General features: G+C 45.5%; 1 protein-coding gene across 1 annotated transcript in view; it reads left to right on the top strand.

The window, feature by feature from the left end:
• The first annotated feature begins 878 nt into the window (after nucleotides 1–878).
• The window catches only part of NOS3 (nitric oxide synthase 3), a 999,469-nt gene continuing 981,295 nt past the window's right edge, over nucleotides 879–19,052 (top strand). The window contains exon 1 of the mRNA XM_078662772.1: nucleotides 879–1,042. Coding sequence (XP_078518898.1) covers nucleotides 930–1,042 — 113 coding nt within the window. The 5' untranslated portion in view covers nucleotides 879–929. The remainder of the gene's footprint in view (nucleotides 1,043–19,052) is intronic.

The raw sequence follows: 19,052 nt of genomic DNA on the forward strand, positions 1-19,052 counted from the left end.
ACAAGTGTATCACAGGCACATGCATGATTTCTTGCTACGGAGATCTGTTTCTCAAAACTACAGTATGACTCTCAAGGAAGAGTAAATATCTGCATAACCGACGGTTTCTTAACCAATATTTAAGGAAAAATAGTGCTGCAAAATGCACTCTTTGGCTTCTATTTTTCTAAATGTGTTGTTGGGAAATCCACTTCTATGCCTCGCCTGCTTATTATGCTCTCTCTCTAGGGCAGTGTGTGGCTGCCTCATTTATTTTTCCATGGGTTGCTCTCGGTTCCTAGTCCAGCCTTGAAACAATACCGTGGACTTATAGTTGTTTAATGTGCCAGAGGATATGAGCTTTGGGGTAATTCAGGCTTACAAGAGTTAGGAGCTTGCAAACAATTTCAGGTTCATAGGAAACGGAGTTTGAAATACATTTAACTTTTTTTTATAATTTTGAATAATTCCATCTTGTCTGGATCTATAGTTTTAGATAATGCCTGTCTGCAAGTGTCTGAAATTTGGCCGTGTCCCTCCTGGCAATCGTCAAAGTTTAGGATAAATACATTTTAAGAGGGTCTAAAAACTGTGATTCATTCAACTTGGGGGTTGTTTGAAATTAGGTTTTAATCTGGCGAAGGGTGGTCCTATGTTGGGTTATTGGCAGATCTATATGATGGAGTTTCAGATTCTTTCATATCCCTGCATATGCTAGTTTTCTAAAGAAAAGTGTGCAGTATTCCTTCAGTCCTGGGTCACAAGTGAGCCTGGTTTTAACAGTGTGATGTACAAATGCAGGCTGTGGCCAATCGCAGGCACGCTCTGCATTGAGCAAGCAAAGCCCACTTCCCATTATTCGTTCCAAAGAGGAAAAGACACTTCCTGTCACTGCCTTTGCTCTTAAGATTTCTATCCTGCCGAGGAGAGAGCGACTCCGACAAGACGCGATGGGGAACGCCACCAGTGAAAACAAGGACTTCCCGAAGCCCTTCTCCCTATGTAGCCGACGCAACAGCACCGATAACGAAGAAAGTGTTCCACTGGACAGCCAGCACAATGGGCAAGTACAACCTCATCTTCCAGCTGTGCTTTTAGACTTTCCATTGTAGTGTACCTTGAGAAAGTGAACAACTTGCATGGGAGCTGGAAGCTTACTCCTTCCTACTTCAAGCCCTATTGGGTCAGCTTGTCGCAAGTGGTTGTTGCAATAGATTCATAGGTGTGAGGTTGATCGCTTACCTTCCATGACTTTTGGTTGCTCTGGGTTCACATCTGAAACTGATCAGAGAGACTCATTGGCAACACAGTCGCGGAGATGAGTTTGTTGAGAATCCTCTGCACATACCTGTTGCTCTAGCATTACATCTTGGGGTATACCACCAAATGGTTGTGCGGTAGAACATGCCGCTTCCCCTCCAGCGACAGAACTTTGTGTTGTCATCTGTATCTTGACTTGACAGATGCTGCCATTCCTTTGTATCAGCTGCTCTGGATTTTCGCTACTATTTACAGAGTGAAGGCATGCTGATATGTTTAACCGTGGTGCCCTGAGCTCCAGAGGGTGCATGGGGCTGTTGGAGGTACTTGTGTTCTGTGTCTGCACCTGTATGGATAGTGCACTAGCCCTCATAGAATGTGGACTGTGTCGTTTGTGCCCAGGTAGTGGTTGGATCGGTGATACAATGTATATATGGTCATTGATATCTTTGTCTGTCTCTGATCCAATTTGAGCAAAGTGTTTTTTCTCTGTGTTGTGATATATGAGAGTGCTGTGATCCTCTTTGTGGCTTGATGTTTTTTGTAATTGTCCTGTTCGTTCTTTTTCAGATGCTGTATAGTCTGTGATTTGTCGCTGCATGGTTCTGTGGTCTGTTTGCATTGTATGAAGTGCTGTATACTTTGTGTACTCTGTATTTCGTGATTTGACGTCACTGTGGTCCTGTTCATGATCTTTCAGATGCTGTATAGTCTGTGATTTGTCGCTGGATGCTTGTGTGGTCTGTTTGCATTGTATGAGGTGCTGTATACTTGGTGTACTCCGTATTTTGTGATTTGACGACACTGTGGTCCTGTGTGTTCTCTTTCAGATGCTTTATAATCTCCTTTTTGTCGCTGGGTGGTTCTGTGGTCTGTTTGCATTGTATGAGCTTCTGTATACTCTGTATTTCGTGATTTGACGCCACTATGCTCCTGTTTGTCCTCTTTCAGGTACTGCACATGGATGTACGACATTACAACGCATGCTTTACATCGCATGCTTTTACAACGCGAGTTTTACAACGCATACCATTACAACGCATAGCGCTTTGGGGTGCTGGGTAGTGAATAGTTTAATTTACTATTCCAACTCCAGTCCCCGTGGACACTAGGGAAGGTGTTGGACAGTAAATTAAACATATTCCCTATCCTAGAGCGTCCCCCAGCGCAATGCGTTGTAATGGTTTGCGTTGTAAAAGCTGCGATGTAAAAGCATTGCGTGGTAAAAGTTGCGTTGTAAGTGATGTTTCGCACTGCACATTCTCTGTCTTGTCACTGGATGGTGCTGTGGTCTGTTTGCATTGTATGGGGTGCTGCATACTCTGTATTTCGTGATTTGACGCCACTGTGGTCCTGTTTGTACCCTTTTAGGTGCTGCACAGTCTCTGTTTTTTCGCTGGATGGTTAAGTGGTCTGTTTGCATTGTATGAGCTTCTGTATAGTCTGTATTTTGAGATTTGACGCCACTGTGGTCCTGTTTGCCCTCTTTCAGGTGCTGCACAGTCTCTGTTTTGTCACCGGTTGGTTGTGTGGTCAGTTTGCATTGTATGAGGTGCTGCATACTCTGTATTTCGTGATTTGACGCCACTGTGGTCCTGTTTGTACCCTCTTAGGTGCTGTACAGTCTCTGATTTGTCACTGGATGGTTCTGCGGTCCTGTTTGCACTGTATGAGTTACTGTTTAGTCTGGGTCTTGTCACTGGATGGTGCTGTGGCCCTACTTGTACTGTATGAAGTACAGTTGGTGTTTTGTTGTTGTTAAAAAAAGGTCTTGTTTGTAAGAAGTGGCTGGTTCTATGTCCTGTTACCAGATCCTGCTGTGATCCTGTTTGTATAGTTTCTGGTGCTACGGTCATGTGTTCTGCATCAGCTGTATACTTTGAGCCTTATTTATGTAGGCCTTGCGCCGCCGATGCGTCACTTTTTCCCATTTTAAAAGTGGCGCACCGGCGGTGCAAGGCCTTCATAAATAAGGCCCTTTGATTTAGATTTTTGGTTTGTGCTGTGGTTCTGTTCGTATTGCATGCTGTGTTGTATTATCTGTGTTTTGTGATTTGACAACACTGTGGTCTTGTAACCAAAAAGGATACTGAGTTCCCCGGGGATCAAAAGGAGGTATGGGAGAGTGGAGACAAAACTAAACTATAGTCAGGGAACTGGGTGTTCCCTTGTTGGAACTAAGGGACCTCACACACCCAGAAATCTAGGTGTCATGCTTCATCATTGGTCCCCTGCTCCTCGTCAGACTGGCGCTGCAATGTCTGACGGGCGCCGTAGGCGCTCTTTGTTGGAGATCTTTTGTTCCAGCCAATAGTTTGTATGCGCGTGAGGGGTCTGGTGGTGGTGTAGTCGTGAAGGGAAAGTGAGGTTAAAAGGAGGTGAGTCAGTCCACAAGGGATTTTATTCGGGTGGCTTATTAAAAGGGTGGGAGGGGAGAAAGAAACTGTTTAATTGACAGCGGACTGACTCAACCCTCTAAAAGGTCGACATGTTTCATGCCTGTCTGGCAATTCTTCAGGACCTCAAAACAGATGTACTACACAGTGAAAAAATAAGGAAAAAAGTTAAAAGGATACAACCTCACTGGGTCAATCAGGGAGCAAGCCAACAGGTCCTACTCTAAGGGGGAACCCTACAATACACAGCTGTTTCGCGCTACCGGTCGGAGCGCCGTGCGTGGGGGGTAGGTCTTTCCACCTTTGCTGTTTGATGCCAAGGTATTTACCTCCTCGAACAGCCCCATGGGAACAGACTGCGGGGCCCTCCAGGGTTATATTGTAGGGTTTCTTTCTCCCCTCCCACCCTTTTAATAAGGGAGTCAGCCACCCGAATAAAATCCCTTGTGGACTGACTCACCTCCTTTTAACCTCACTTTCCCTTCACGACTACACCACCACCAGACCCCTCACACGCATACAAACTATTGGCTGGAACAAAAGATCTCCAACAAAGAGCGCCTACGGCGCCCGTCAGACATTGCAGCGCCAGTCTGACGAGGAGCAGGGGACCAATGATGAAGCATGACACCTAGATTTCTGGGTGTGTGAGGTCCCTTAGTTCCAACAAGGGAACATCCAGTTCCCTGACTATAGTTTAGTTTTGTCTCCACTCTCCCATACCTCCTTTTGATCCCCGGGGAACTCAGTATCCTTTTTGGTTACAAGTTATCTGGACATATACTCTGGACCCCGTAAAAAACTGTCCACACTGGTTCCTTCCTTTGTACTAAACACTGTGGTCTTGTCTGTACTATTTCAGGTACTACATATGATGGGGCAGATTCACAAGATATGCAAGCCCTTTGACTGCGCCACTCTGCAGCACTTTCAAAGCACAGGAATGCAACATATTTACAATAATATGTTGCATTCCTGTGCTCTCCCCTGCTGCGCACAAACAGCTGCCATGCGCCTGCGCAGGTACCCTTGCACCATGGTGCAAGGATGCCTGTGTCATGGAGAGATTGTTTTTGTGCAGGAAGGTCACCTTCCTGCACAAAAACAATCACTACAGGCATTTTCCCCTTTCAATGTGTGCTGTAGAATGCAGCACGCATTGAAAGAGGAAAAAACGAGGAAAATTAAAACACCCCAAGTTTACGATTCCTTGTAAATCTGGAAATGTGTCAGGTTCCATGGGTGTTGTGTTGTGTGGAACTCCCCTTTCACGCAAAGTGTTGCGTGTAAAGGGGCCGTATTTACAAGGACAGGAAAAGTCACGCAGGGTGGCTTTTCCTGTCCTTGTAAATATGGGGCAGTGAAATGCGCTGCCGGTGCGTCACGTATAGTGATGCAGTGGTGGCACAAGGGACTTGTAAATTTGCCCCTTTGTGTTTTGTTAATGGATGGCGCTATGCTCCTGTTTGTACTGTAGTAGGTGCCGTTTAGTGTTTTCAGTGGACGGTGCTGCGGGTCGGTTTGTAATGTATGAGGTACTCCATGGTCTGTGATTTGTTGGTCAAGGAAGAAGTCTTCATAAGACGTTTCTTTTACTGTGTGTGTCTTATTAGTAGATGGGGGTGTCCTCCTGTTAGTACAGTTGCTGGTACTACAGTCGTATGTGTGCTATACCAGGAGCTGTATAATTTGAGTTTTTATTATTAGATTGCACTGTGGTCCTGTTTGTGCTGTATGAGGTGCCCTAGAGTCTGTGCTATGTTATGATTGGCTCTTTGAACCTGTTGTACTGACCAGGTGCCCCAGAGCCGGTGTTTTATTACTGGGTGACAGGCGCTGTGGTTCTGATTCCATGCTGTTCCCTAATCTATGGCAAGTGTCTCTGTTGTATCTTAAATCTTCCTGCTGCTCAGCTTGATTGCATGTGATGTGGAATGTTGGATGGATGGAATGTTAGTGTGTTGTGAATGTCAGTTGGGTGATGGCTGAGCAGCAGGACAGCTGCTCCTGATGGGGTTATCATTATATCTTACTACTTAACATCTTAACTTAAATAAAGTAACTTACTAATCTACAGTTCCACCTTCTTTCTGATTACTTCAGTCTCATTGTATTTTTTACTTTGGTGTGCTTCCGTTATTGTATGACCATCACGGTCCATGTCTTCACATTCAATGGCAACAACCTGAGTAAATAACGGATTGCATAAGGCTGTACTTCTGTAAAAACCAACCTCAAGCCAACTGCCTTCAGAGCAGCAGCTCCCCCACTGTCCATTTACAAACTCAGAGAGCAGCACGGAACAGCTCGAAAGCAGACAGTGCAGTCCGCGTTGTAAACCCTCCGCCGCCACCAGCTGCGGAAACGTCACTACTGCCTGTAATACATTGCATATATGCAAGGACACTGGAAGGCAATTCTGCAGCGACTGCCCATTCGGCATAAATAGGCTAGGCTTAATTTACGCCGGTGGTTGCAGTTGGCTTGCACTTTCATTCATTTTTGGAGAAGAGGACTTATTATTTCATTATCAGACTGCCAGGAGAAAGGCAGACAGGGCAGAGGAAAGGAAGAAGAAAGATATGGGCAAAAAGTGGCACAGGAAGAAAATAAAGATGGAAAGTAACCTGCAAGAGGTACATAACTAGAAAGGAAGCATAGTATCGTCATTGGCATCCTTCCCCACCCCTCCAACATAACATACATTCCAATAAATAAACACACAAGACAATTTTTTGTTTGAGAAAAGTTGCTGCAGGTTTATTAGATACACTGTTATGTAATAGGTGGGTTATCTTACGGGTGATCCAAGGGCAGGCAACCAACTGGGCCGCCTGATGAGCCAGGCAGCAATGGGGCGAACCCCACCTGTGCTGCCCACACTTGTGATCCTCTTCCCGGATCAAGTGACCCTTGGTACCTTCTTACTCATGCCCCTTTCTGGGCAAAGTGTAACATAGCAACCCCCCCTGGTTGTTCAGGCCCACAACCGCCCAAAGGACTAGCGGGGTGCCAACACTGTTTCCAGGACCCTCCAATGAGCCTCCTAGGATTTGGCTCTGGCACCCCCTATGGTGCCGCGCAGAGGTACCCTTCTGTACTGGCCTGCATCCAGATCGCCACAGCTCTGGAGGTGGCCACCATCGCCGCCATAGCCCCGCACCACAGCTAAGGTCTTACCTGCAACCTCTCATCTCTAGCATCTTACTTAAGTCTAAGGTCCATGCCTACTGGCAATAAGTGAACGCCATCAGCCTCAGAGTACCCTTTCACCTTCTCCTGAATCATCTCGTGTCAGATGAATCCCAGACCCCTCTGGTCAGTAAACTTGCACAATGCCCCATTAACTCGCTTACGGAAATGCTCAACCTCCTCCCCAGATTTTGCCCCTAGCCACATTCTACGTGGAATCATCTCTGACCAGTAAACCTCACATTGCCCCATGCGCTTGCTGATTTTACCTAAATCGCTTTTCATGGCCTGTAAGAGTAACCTTCTCCCCATGGCAATGAGGTCGTTGCCCCCCAAGTGTATCACTAACATTTTTGGGGGAGCCCTCTGTGCTGCCAGTCTCTGCTCCAGTCTGTTCCTGAGGCTGCTCCATCTCATTCCATGGAAACCCATCCACTCAAACTGTGTCTGTAGGAATCCCCGCATTGAGTTCCGGTGCGCCGCCCACTGAGCCACCCTGGAGATGCATGAATGCCCGATCACCCATACCTGGAGCCCTAGTAAAGTAAGAGACACAGTTTTCACACTCTACTCTTTTAATGATTGTTCATAACACGGATAATATGACATTAGGTACACTGCAATTCACTGCACACTAATAATACACAAAGTACATCAAGGGCAGACGTAGCGCTTGTAGCATGCGGACTCCCACCGCCAAACCTTCTTTATGCCCCCTGGCTCCATGCCTGCCTTGAACGCAGCCATGGCCGCCCCTATCCTGAAGGAGTGTCTAGAGTATTTCTTATCTGGCTGTGACAGGCCTGCCCAAGATAAGCTCGCCCTCATTAGCCGTTCAATCTGGTACCTAGTCAAGGGGCCCTGGTCAGCATGTATCAGTAGGTAGGCGGGGACGTTAGGACGGCACGCAAGGTACTCCCTGACGTTGGTGATCCCCTAGCGGCCTTAGCACCACATCAACACCCGGTCCTTCCTGATCTGTTTTGGACTTCCTAAGGCAGATGGACAGGGTGTCCGCGAGGGCGACATCTTGAATGCTTAAGGCATCCCCGAACTGTCGGTCTTGGATCTAGCCACCAGTTCACTAATGCGAAAGGTGCCAAAGAACGCCAAGCAGAAGGTTGCCGTAAAGAGTGTCACCTCAAACTTCAAATAGGTGACCCAGTCTAACACGTCCAGCATACCCGTGAGAATGTAAAAATCGATGGGGGCCCTACTGCCTGGGGCCCTGGGCTCATCTCTGGCCCAACCCTTGAGGGCCGCCGTGTGAGTCGAGCAAAAGAGGGCGCCAAAATGGGGAGGGAGGGATATATACCCTCCCCAAGTCCTGGCGCCCAGGAAGTGATGCCCCTCTTGCGCCCAACCAGGCTGGGGGGGCTCCACCCAGAGTCCCTGCCCCTGATGGGGGCGGGGGGGTGTGATGCCCAGGTGACCCTAGAGTGCAGACCTCTATAGTGGCCCCCTGCGGGGGGCTTCGGCCAGCAGCATAGTGTGGAGAAAGTCATGAAGCACGAGGCGGACTCTTGGCTAGTCAGCCATGGACTTCATCAAACTTGGCTTTTGGTAGCTCTAACAGTGCTTCATCGCCTATCAAGCCATTAGAAAGGATGTTGCATGGGCCCTGCAGTGCAGCTGCCAACAGTCTGCGGCAACTGGCTGCACAAGGCCCACCCTTTGACCAACACATTCCGACTTTACAGAGGTTCTATTCTAGTCTATAGGGGCTTATATAGCGCATATCGACCCGGAGGTATCCCAGCACGGAGGTGAGGAAGAACTCTCCCCATCAGGGACATAACATAGGGCCTTGCTGTCCCTGCAGCGCAGTGGGGCCCAAAGCCTTCAGGGGCCTCCCATTCATCTCAAGGCCAATAAATATCTGTGAGACATTGGAGTCTCAGGGCCCTTCATTACATTCTACAGGGGGGGCCATCATTTTGTGTTATGCCACTGATCCCCATACTGTATATTTCTTACATTCTGAACCCCCTGTTAGGATCCGGCAATACTTCTGTCTTCAGCAGAAAACATACATACCCAAATATTTAAATACCATCAGGGCCGGACTGGCTTTGTCGGAAGGGTAGAGCGTTTTTCTGGGAGATGGGGGCCGTTTTTAGGTTTCGACCTGGCGAGAGCACGCAGTGCTCCGCCCAGGCGAAAAACTTTTGTTAACAGTATGGATGTTCGTCCCGCCTCTGTTTCCCATTGGCTAGCTCCATAAATGGACGCTAGCCATTGGCAAACAAAGGCGTCCGTCATCCTGCGAGGCGACTCGTGGGCGTTTCTGAGAATTTTTCTCATCCGGCCCCTTTGGACACGTCAGTACGGCGGTGGGCGGGGTTTATTTTTCTGTTCGTCGAGGTTTATTTTCGTCATTCCGCGGCCGACCGCCGCCGGAGGAAGTCCAGGTCCAGGTGAGTGCTTTCCGTGTGTTCCCGCACCCCCTCCCGCTGTCCGTCTTCCCGTTCCTGCCCCCCGCTGTTCGTGTCCCCGTTCCCGCCCCCCTCCTGCTGTCCGTGTGCCTGCCCGCCCCCCTCCCGCTGTCCGTGAGCCTGCCCGCCCCTTCCCGCTGTCCGTGTGCCTGCTCGCCCCCTCCCGCTGTCCGTGTGCCTCCCGCCCCCCTCCCGCTGTCCGTGTGCCTCCCGCTGTCCGTGTGCCCTACACATCTGAGTCCCGGTGACGCCCAGTCTGCCATGAGAGACATCCTCGAATCGACTACCTTTAAATTGTGTTGGGATGGAGGGGCAGGCGTGCAGTGAGAGGCATGTGCCTCTGGAAAGCTCTGTCGTGTAACTGGCACTCCCCCGTGCATATTTGACTCCCTGGTGAATGTGAGAATCGAGGTGCACTGGCAGAGCGGTGTGCAGGGGTGGCAGCGCTGGGTTAGAAGCGGGCACTGCAGGTCAGGACTGCCATCCATTGGGAGAGTTTGGGTCATCAGAGACTGCTGCAGACAGGACTGAGGTGCTTTGGCGGAGCTGTAGGCTCTCAGCGCGTGCACCGCAGAAGGGGCTGCAAAGACTTCTGAGCACGTTGGCATACGTGGATTATGACCCTGTGCTGCAGTGACCGAGGGTGTATCAAGGCCAGTGAGGTGTAGATTGCTTAGCTGTGTGTGTTCCCTCACAACGATAGTACAGGAGGATAAGGGGCAGTACTGTGGGGTGAGGTCTGTGGGTCCTAGCACGGGAGGAGCATGGAGTGTCGTGATGTCCTTCGGCCTTAGTACTGCAGAAGTATGTCATGATACCTCTGGGCCCTAGGACTGGAGCAGCATGCCATGCTATCTTTACACCCTAGGACTGGAGCAGCTTGCCATGCTATCTTTAGACCCTAGGACTGGAGCAGCATGCCATGCTATCTTTAGACCCTAGGACTGGAGCAGTATGCCATGCTATCTTTAGACCCCAGCACTGGCATAGTGTAATCTCTCTGGGCCCTATGACTGCAACGGCATGGCTTGTGTACTGTAGCAGCCTGACATAATATCTGAGAGTCCTCGCACAGGAGCAGCATGGCATGATATCTGCAGACCCTAGTACTGGAGTACCGTACTACTGAAGCCGCATGGCATGCTAAAGGTCGTGGTTGTGAGATACATTGACGAAACTGTATGTGAGTGCCAGTGCGGGAACATCTGGGGTGTTGCTGCAAAACACTGATTGGGTATTGTGTGGGAGAGAGGGTTAGATGGGAAGACAGGGACCCTTTTTTATTAGGGTGGACATTTTACATTAGTAGGTTGGACCAGTCATGGTACAGATCATATATTGGATTCGACATAGTATTCCTAATAGGGGGGGTTGGGCCATACTCTGAATTACTGAGTGAATTGAGACCTAGTTTCTGAATATATGGGTGACTTGAGTCATAAGCTGTTTATCTTGCGCATTGAGGTGCACTGTGGAACGTAGAGTCAGACTGAGGAGGGCGACACTTGATCGAGAAGATTACGGCTACCTTGTTTTATAGAGGGGAATTGAGACATGCAAGGAATGTTAGAGGTGGATTGATGCATACCCCACCGGGTAGGTTGGATTGAGACTCATCCTGTATTATAGAAATTAACTGAGGCATACAATGAGTTTTAGAGGAAGGTTGAGGCCTACTCCACGTTACTGAAAGGATTGAGATTTACTGTAGTTTCCAGATATTACATGAGGCATATTCTATTTAACAGGGCAAGGGTGAGGTGCTTGAGGCATACTCTAGTTTATTAAGGAACATAAAACACGCTGCAAATTGTAGGGGTACTTGAAAAATATGCTGGATTTTAGGGATGGCTTGAGTAAACCAGGCATTTCTAGAGTCGTTTAAGGCATACCTCATATTGTAAGTGTTTATAAAGTCATTCTGTACATTGTTGAGTAGATTAACACATGCTTTGCATCAGGAGGGTCAAGTAAGTCATTCTCCGGGTTATAGGGCTGGCTTCAGACATACTCTGGATTACTGGGGTGGGTTAAGACATTCTTCAGGTTATAGGGCAAAGGGAGACATATTTTGTCTTTCAGGGGACGAGTGATACTTTGGCATAAATGCAGACATTCTTCAGATTGTCAGACATATTTAAACTTACTCCAGTTCATTAAAGCAGGCTGAGACCAACTCTGAACTCTAAAAGTGGATTGACTCTTTCTCCAGATTGTAGCAGAGATAGGGTTGGACTCGATCTTCATGGACTCTTCCTTCTCAAGTTGTTTTGTACATCTGCAGTTTTATATTGTTATATTATCATCTGTAATAAACACGTAATTTCATAATATTAACACTCACCAAGCTATTGGCAATGTAAATGACAATACAAGGTGTTGAGTAACAATAATGACTGCGTAGCGTATAAATTGGGTGAACCTTTGATAAATATTGCGAAAAAAACAGGGAATATGAATGACATGAGTTAGCCATTACGGCAAGAATATGTTTAAAAGCTGGTGTATATCATGCATTTAGTAAGTTGTTGGTGAATAATTGAAATACCTGTTTATTCTGTATTTAATGAATTGCTGCATGAAAGAGGATAAAGTTATCTAAATTACTTTATTTCTATATATTATAGATGCCCCCGAAGAAGGGAAATATGTTCCCGAAATGCATCGGGCAGTTTTTAATAAACGTCACGGCTTGTGGAACCCACTTCCGACTCCTGAGCTTTTGTGAAATACCTTCGTTTAAATATAATGAATCGATAAGAAACATGGGAGTAAATGGAAAAAATGTTTGTTTAAATAAAGAGAAAAAGTGAAGAACACTTATACAAGTAAATTGGTCCATTGGATTTAAATCCAAGGTGAATAATAGGCAGCGCCGCCTGATGGAACCTCACTGATGATTCCAATTGCAACGACATAATGTAAATGACAATGCCATTTATTTATCTGTTTTCAAAACCAACACATAAATACAAATTTTGTCATTTACAATGCCAATAGCTCTAACTTCTCCAAAGGCGAAACCGTTGCATTGTAAATGCTTGTTATTTCTGGCGACAAGTTTTTCAGCAGTACTTCTCACCAGCACTCCCCCCTCCCGCCCGGCCTGTCCAACTGAATTGCCAGGGCCGTTTTGGGTTCCCAATCAGGCTTTGAATACCATCAGAACAGGCTGGGAAAATGATAATTTCATTCCCGCGTAATGGAAGTAATTCAATACAAGGGCTTGATTCTGATGTGGAGCATATAGCATGGAAGAAAAATCTTGTCCAATGGTAAGGAAATGATTGCACACATAAATATTCCACCCATTGGACATGGCCAATGGTTCTTCAAATTATTTTCACTGATCATTTAAATGTCTTTTTATTTAACTCTTGAGTTGGGCTTTGCAAAATGTGTGTAATTTGCTTTTGTGATAATATGTATTAATGTAAAATGAAAAAAGGCATTGGGCACTATATTTTATTCTCCATTTTGGACGCATGGATGCATTTCACGTTAAAAACCCACAAAAAAACACAACTGTTGCCAAAAGCAGCCTCTCGCATTCAGGTTGATAACGTTGTTCACATGCATTCATGCTAAATTTTTGCCATAAACAGCACAGAATTATGTGGCGTTGTGCAATAGCGTATTTCTGAAATTTCTCGTAACAAGCATAATGCAACATTAACCAAGATTATGTAGATGGAATGGAAAGTTCACCCAAGCTTACTCTTGAGTACGAAATAGACATACATCCTATTCAAAACAAACCTAATAGGTGGTGGAGAGAACGTCCTGAGAACATCTGATGTTCCTGTGTTGTTTTTAAAGACATATCAGATAATCAGTGGTGAATAACATGTTTATATTGTTTGCTTCATAGGTTTGTACATTTTTTCATAACAATTCTGGACCTGGTTTACAAAGAAAAGTCATAAATGTAGACTCATCAATGGGTGCAGATTTACAAGTTTTAGCTTGTCAAAAAACTTACCAGTCAAACATCTGAAGAGTGGTGCCAAGAGCAGGTTCCCAGGCATACTTCTGAGAAAGTCCAATGACACTTTCATGCATAGGTATTTCACGAATGCAGAATCCTATCATATGTGGGGAGGAACTGGCTGCTGCTTTCAGACACCTCTCTCAAATGATGGGTGTGCAGAGCAGGCTGTGAGAAGGGACTGAATTCTCCTTTCAGACCTCTCTCAGATGATGGGTATGCATAGTAGGGTGTGGAGAGGGACTGGCCTCTCCTTTCAGACCTCTCTCTCTCAGCTGATGGATGCGAGTAATAGGGTCCAAGGAGGGACTTTCTTCTCCTTTCAGACCTTTCTCTCAGATGATGGATGTGCATAGCAAGGCGTGAGGAGGGACTGACCTCTCCTTTCAGACCTCTCTCTCAGCTGATGGATGTGAGTAGTAGGGTGTAGAGAGGGGCTGGCTTCTCCTTTCAGGCCTTTCTCTCAGATGACAGGTGTGCGAAGTGGTGTATGGGGAGAGAATGTAATCTTTTCTTAGTCCCTCTCTCTCAGATTATTGTTGTGCGTAGTAGGGTGTGGAGAGAGACAGGCCTTTCCTTTCAGACCACTCTCTCACATGATGGATGTGCGTAATAGGGTGTGGAGAGGGACAGGCCTTTTCCTTTTAGACCTCTCCCTCACATGATGGATGTGCATAGTAAGGTGCGGGGAGGGACTGGCTTCTCCTTTCAGATCTCTCTCTCATATGATTGTTGTGCATAATAGGGTGTAAGGAGGGACTGGTGTCTCTTTTCAGACCTCTCTTTCAGATGAGGGGTATGCTTAATAGGGTGTGGGGAGAAACTAGCCTCTCTGGTGAGACTTCTCCCTTCTCCTGTGTGTGTGTGTAGCTGGGGACGCCCCTAAAAGAGCCTCAGCCATTTGCCATGTTCTTGTCCCTGAACCTATTGTAGCTAACAACCATAGGAGAGTCTCTTGACTTCGAGTAATGTCAAATCACAGGATGGAAGCCGAGATCTACCACTGGTTTGTGCTTTTCCTGTCTGATTCCGAGGAAACTTCTGTTTCTGCAATGCAAGTCTTAGCTATCAATGAACATTTTTTAAATAAACTGCAATGCATTTTCTATTAAAAAAAACTATCATAGCTAGGTAATCCATATAAGGGACCCCAAATGGTATAAGCCAGAGTGCAAAATGACCAAAGTAATGCTGAAAAAGGCTGTCAAAGGGCGCAGACATGCAGCCATTATTGAAGTATGATCTAAGTATAAATTGGCACTTGCTAAAGCCAAGCATGACTGGGAGGAGAGGTACTGGAAGGATCTGCTACAGGCTATTAAAATTAATGACAGCAGATCCTTCTAGCACTAGCATCGATAGCATGAATTCCCACCGCTATAATATTGAGCCCAAGAAGTTGATAGACAACTTCTCCATACTGTATGCCCTTGAAACCTTAAACATCCAATCTCCCTGCACTAAACCTAGAGGCCATACTCAATATGCATTAAATCCAATCCACTGGAAGACTACTGAGGAATCTTTCTTCAGTGTAGAAGACACCCTCTCTGCTACTATTATACTCAAGTCAGCAAACGCTCCCAGACCGTATTGATTACTGGGTGAATTTGATAAATCTGAACCATAGATATTGGCTAGCTATATTAACCTTATGTCAATTGCAATAGCTGCTGGGGGAGAAATACCGGATACCTGGAGGGGGTGGAAATAACTCCAGTTTTTAAGAAAGGCGACACCTATAGTCCGTCCAAATACAAACACAAGGAGATGATGGACGGAGCGCTGACACTTTTCAGACACTCACCTCCAGTCACAGATCTGGGTTGAATCCATCATCGTTCTTTAGCTCACTTCGCCACCCAAGTTCAGACACAACTATATGCAAATCAGTCTTGACCCTGTGCCTCATGGGAACAGTCCAGCCTGAACTGCCAAGCCATGTCTTCCCTGGACTGGAAAAAGCATCCTGGGACTGGTTGCGGGGTAACACCCTCATCCCCCAGGCTATCTTGAAACCAGTTGCAAAGTGAGCAAGCGGCCCACGCATGGGCATACCTTGCCTACTAAGGGCGAACAAAGCAAACACAAGAAGAAGATGGATGGAGTGCTGAAACGTTCCAGACACTCACCTCCAGGCACAGATCTGGATTTAATCCATCATCGTTCTTTAGCTCACTTCACCACCCCAGTTCAGACACAGCTATATGCAAATCAGTCTTGAGCCTGTGCCTCATGGGAACAATCTTGCCCGAACTGCCAAGCCATGTCTTCCCTGGACCGGAAACAAGCATCCTGGGACCGGTTTGGGGTAGCACCCCTCATCAGCGGAGCTAGCTTGAATCTAATGGCAAAGTGAGCAGGGGACCCATATTGGGGTATACCTTGCCAACTTAGGGTAAACAAAGTAAACACAAGTAGATGATGGACAGAGAGCTCAAACATTGAAACTTTTCGGACACTCACCCCCAGTCACAGATGTGGGTTGAATCTATTATCGTTCTTTAGCTCACTTCACCACCCCAGTTCAGACACAATGTTACTTCATAATCAGATAACATTTGCAGTTCGAGCAGCAATATTATTGTGTGTGTAAACCTGAATTGGGTACAATATAAATGTATATACAGCCATTACCTCCAGGCTGCTCGGTATGCAAAGTTACAATACTTGAATATCTATTTGAATATGTTAATTTCTACCTGGGGAATATTGCATTTTAACTATCTCAGCATGAAAAGCAACAAGAACAGCCATTCCAAGTATGCCTGTGCTGCCCACGCATACTCACATCAGCTTCCAATGTAGCCATCAGCTACATTTCCGACAACAATTATTTTGCCTCTTTAACATAATCAATGTTCAGCTTAGTAGATGGAGTAATTTAATTACTGTTTTTTACTGACCATAGGCTCCCTGCACCTCAATCCGAAAAAGAGTGTGAGTCTTAAGTCCCCACCGCTCAGCTGGTGCCTTTGCTGTGCCCTGCTCCTGACATCGATTCGAATCCCAAGAGTCAGAGAGAAGGCTCAATGTAAGGCAAACAAAGTCCCCGCCAAGAGAGTCCAATGACTCTGAGGAGCATATTCATGAGGAAGTGGCGGTGAAAGGCGTTAGCCTCCTTGGCTTAACGCCTCTCACAGCCACTTCGGAATAGCCAGGCTGCACCCTATACTCAAGAAAGTGGTGCAGCCTGGCGTTTCCCCCTGCAACGGTGCTAAGTCTCACGACTTAACGCCAACGCAGGCAACCTTGCACCAGAGTGCAAGGGTGTGCAAGGGTGACTGCGAGCAGGGAGGTTTGCATATGTACAGGAAGGTGTCCCTTCTTGCACATAAACAAACCTAAAATGCTGTTTAGTAACTTAGATGTGTGCTGCCTCATGCAGCAAACATGTAAGTTTCAAAACTGCATTTTTTAAAAGGTTTGTTTATGTACAGGAATGGACACCTTCCTGTACATAAACAAACCATGGCATTTTGCTATTTCCATGTGTGCTGCACAAGGCAGCACACATGTAAATTGCAAAAACGAGGAGAAATTAAGCATTTCTCCTCGTTTCGCCACCTTAAGACCAGGATTTTTCTGGTGTTATGTTTGGAACGATATTTACAACAGTATTAAGCGATATGCACTCCTCTTTTTATCAGTTTAACTCCAATGTCAACAAATTATATCTGGTGCTAACCCATATCTTGACTAGCTCCTAGTCAAGTTGGTAAAAATGAAAAAAATCCACAGAAACCTGTGTTATGGGGAGCACTATTCACTCGTTCACAGTAACGTGATTTGTTTTTTCTTATTATTCATCCATATATTCAATTCAACATAAACATCATAAATTAAACAGCCTTATGTTTCATCAAAGGTTCAGAACTTAATGTATCCACAGTCTTATTGATCAAACTGAAAGCCTTAACAAAGACAAAAGTAAATGCTCATGAAACAGTGATCGTATTTCCTTTCTTCAAAGATGATTTTATTCTTCTTTTTCATCAATGAATACGACAATCTATGTTCTTCAAACAACTCTCCATGATTCAACAAATGATGACATATCCCAATGCATTTCGGTATGCACCTTCGTCAGGGGAATGCACTATAAATAACAGAAAATTCTATCATGTATATATCCAGTACATACACTATTTACAATCACACATACAGCAGTTTCATTATTTTTTTAAACTCAAACAGCAACCAGAAGATCTCCTAATGTAATTCATGCATCTGATGTGTATTTAAAAATCATGCTCACAAAAGTTCACCTGCCACCTTATAAACCAAACCGAAAACGTGCTGAGCAGCCCAGTGTTACCACCACCTCCTGCTTACTATGATCCAAGACTAACCTAATCTTAACATAAAAACCAAGTGAATCAACGAAATATTCAAAAGTGTTGGCGATGCCGTGTCCAAGCACTCCTACCTTCATTAAACCAATGAAGCAAAAAAGTCGACCACGATCAAGGTCCGTGCTATTCTTTTTCTAAAAAACAAGGCGATGCCCTTAGTACACTAAATACATTGCTTCATGACTCGCTGTTACATTGCATGTAAAGCCGATACTTACTTGGTCTCCAAGACCCCAATAGTAAATCACTGTGGCGCTATTTCAATCAAGTCGTCTCTCAATCTGTAACACATTCAAGGAGAATACTCCTTAGTATCTAAATGGATTGTATTACCAGGTAACGTAATGCTTAATTAATGTAGCGTCATCTTACCTCTGTGCGTTTAATCAAACGCTCCACGTTACTCTGTGGTTCTCTCTATTCTGTCGCTTTCTCGCTAGGTCGAGCCCTGTTCGAAACGCCAGAATATGGCGTCTGACGTCATGATGCTAAGGAAATCGAAAACGGACTCCCGGCTTACACATCCTCATCCAAAATGGCACCCATTAAATTACTGATCGCGAAAATGCGAGTAAACTAGTCCCATTCCAAATTATTGGAAATAAGACTAGGCTCATAATTCCAGAGGACTACTAAACTAATAATAACAAACTATCAATATTGTAATATTATGCTGTAAAATATATGCTTGGGATTTGTATATGTTTTTGTCTTTTTTACATTTCACTCAGGTGGTATTGACACTCATGCTCATAAAATCTCACAATTTTTGATACGTGTATTGATTTACACATTTTTCTTGGTAATGATAGTTTGTTATTATTAGTTTAGTAGTCCTCTGGAATTATGAGCCTAGTCTTATTTCCAATAATTTGGAATGGGACTAGTTTACTCGCATTTTCGCGATCAGTAATTTAATGGGTGCCATTTTGGATGAGGATGTGTAAGCCGGGAGTCCGTTTTCGATTTCCTTAGCATCATGACGTCAGACGCCATATTCTGGCGTTTCGAACAGGGCTCGACCTAGCGAGAAAGCGACAGAATAGAGAGAACCACAGAGTAACGTGGAGCGTTTGATTAAACGCACAGAGGTAAGATGACGCTACATTAATTAAGCATTACGTTACCTGGTAATACAATCCATTTAGATACTAAGGAGTATTCTCCTTGAATGTGTTACAGATTGAGAGACGACTTGATTGAAATAGCGCCACAGTGATTTACTATTGGGGTCTTGGAGACCAAGTAAGTATCGGCTTTACATGCAATGTAACAGCGAGTCATGAAGCAATGTATTTAGTGTACTAAGGGCATCGCCTTGTTTTTTAGAAAAAGAATAGCACGGACCTTGATCGTGGTCGACTTTTTTGCTTCATTGGTTTAATGAAGGTAGGAGTGCTTGGACACGGCATCGCCAACACTTTTGAATATTTAGTTGATTCACTTG

This window comes from Lissotriton helveticus, chromosome 10 (assembly GCF_964261635.1).
Source record: "Lissotriton helveticus chromosome 10, aLisHel1.1, whole genome shotgun sequence".
Lineage (NCBI taxonomy): Eukaryota > Metazoa > Chordata > Amphibia > Caudata > Salamandridae > Lissotriton > Lissotriton helveticus.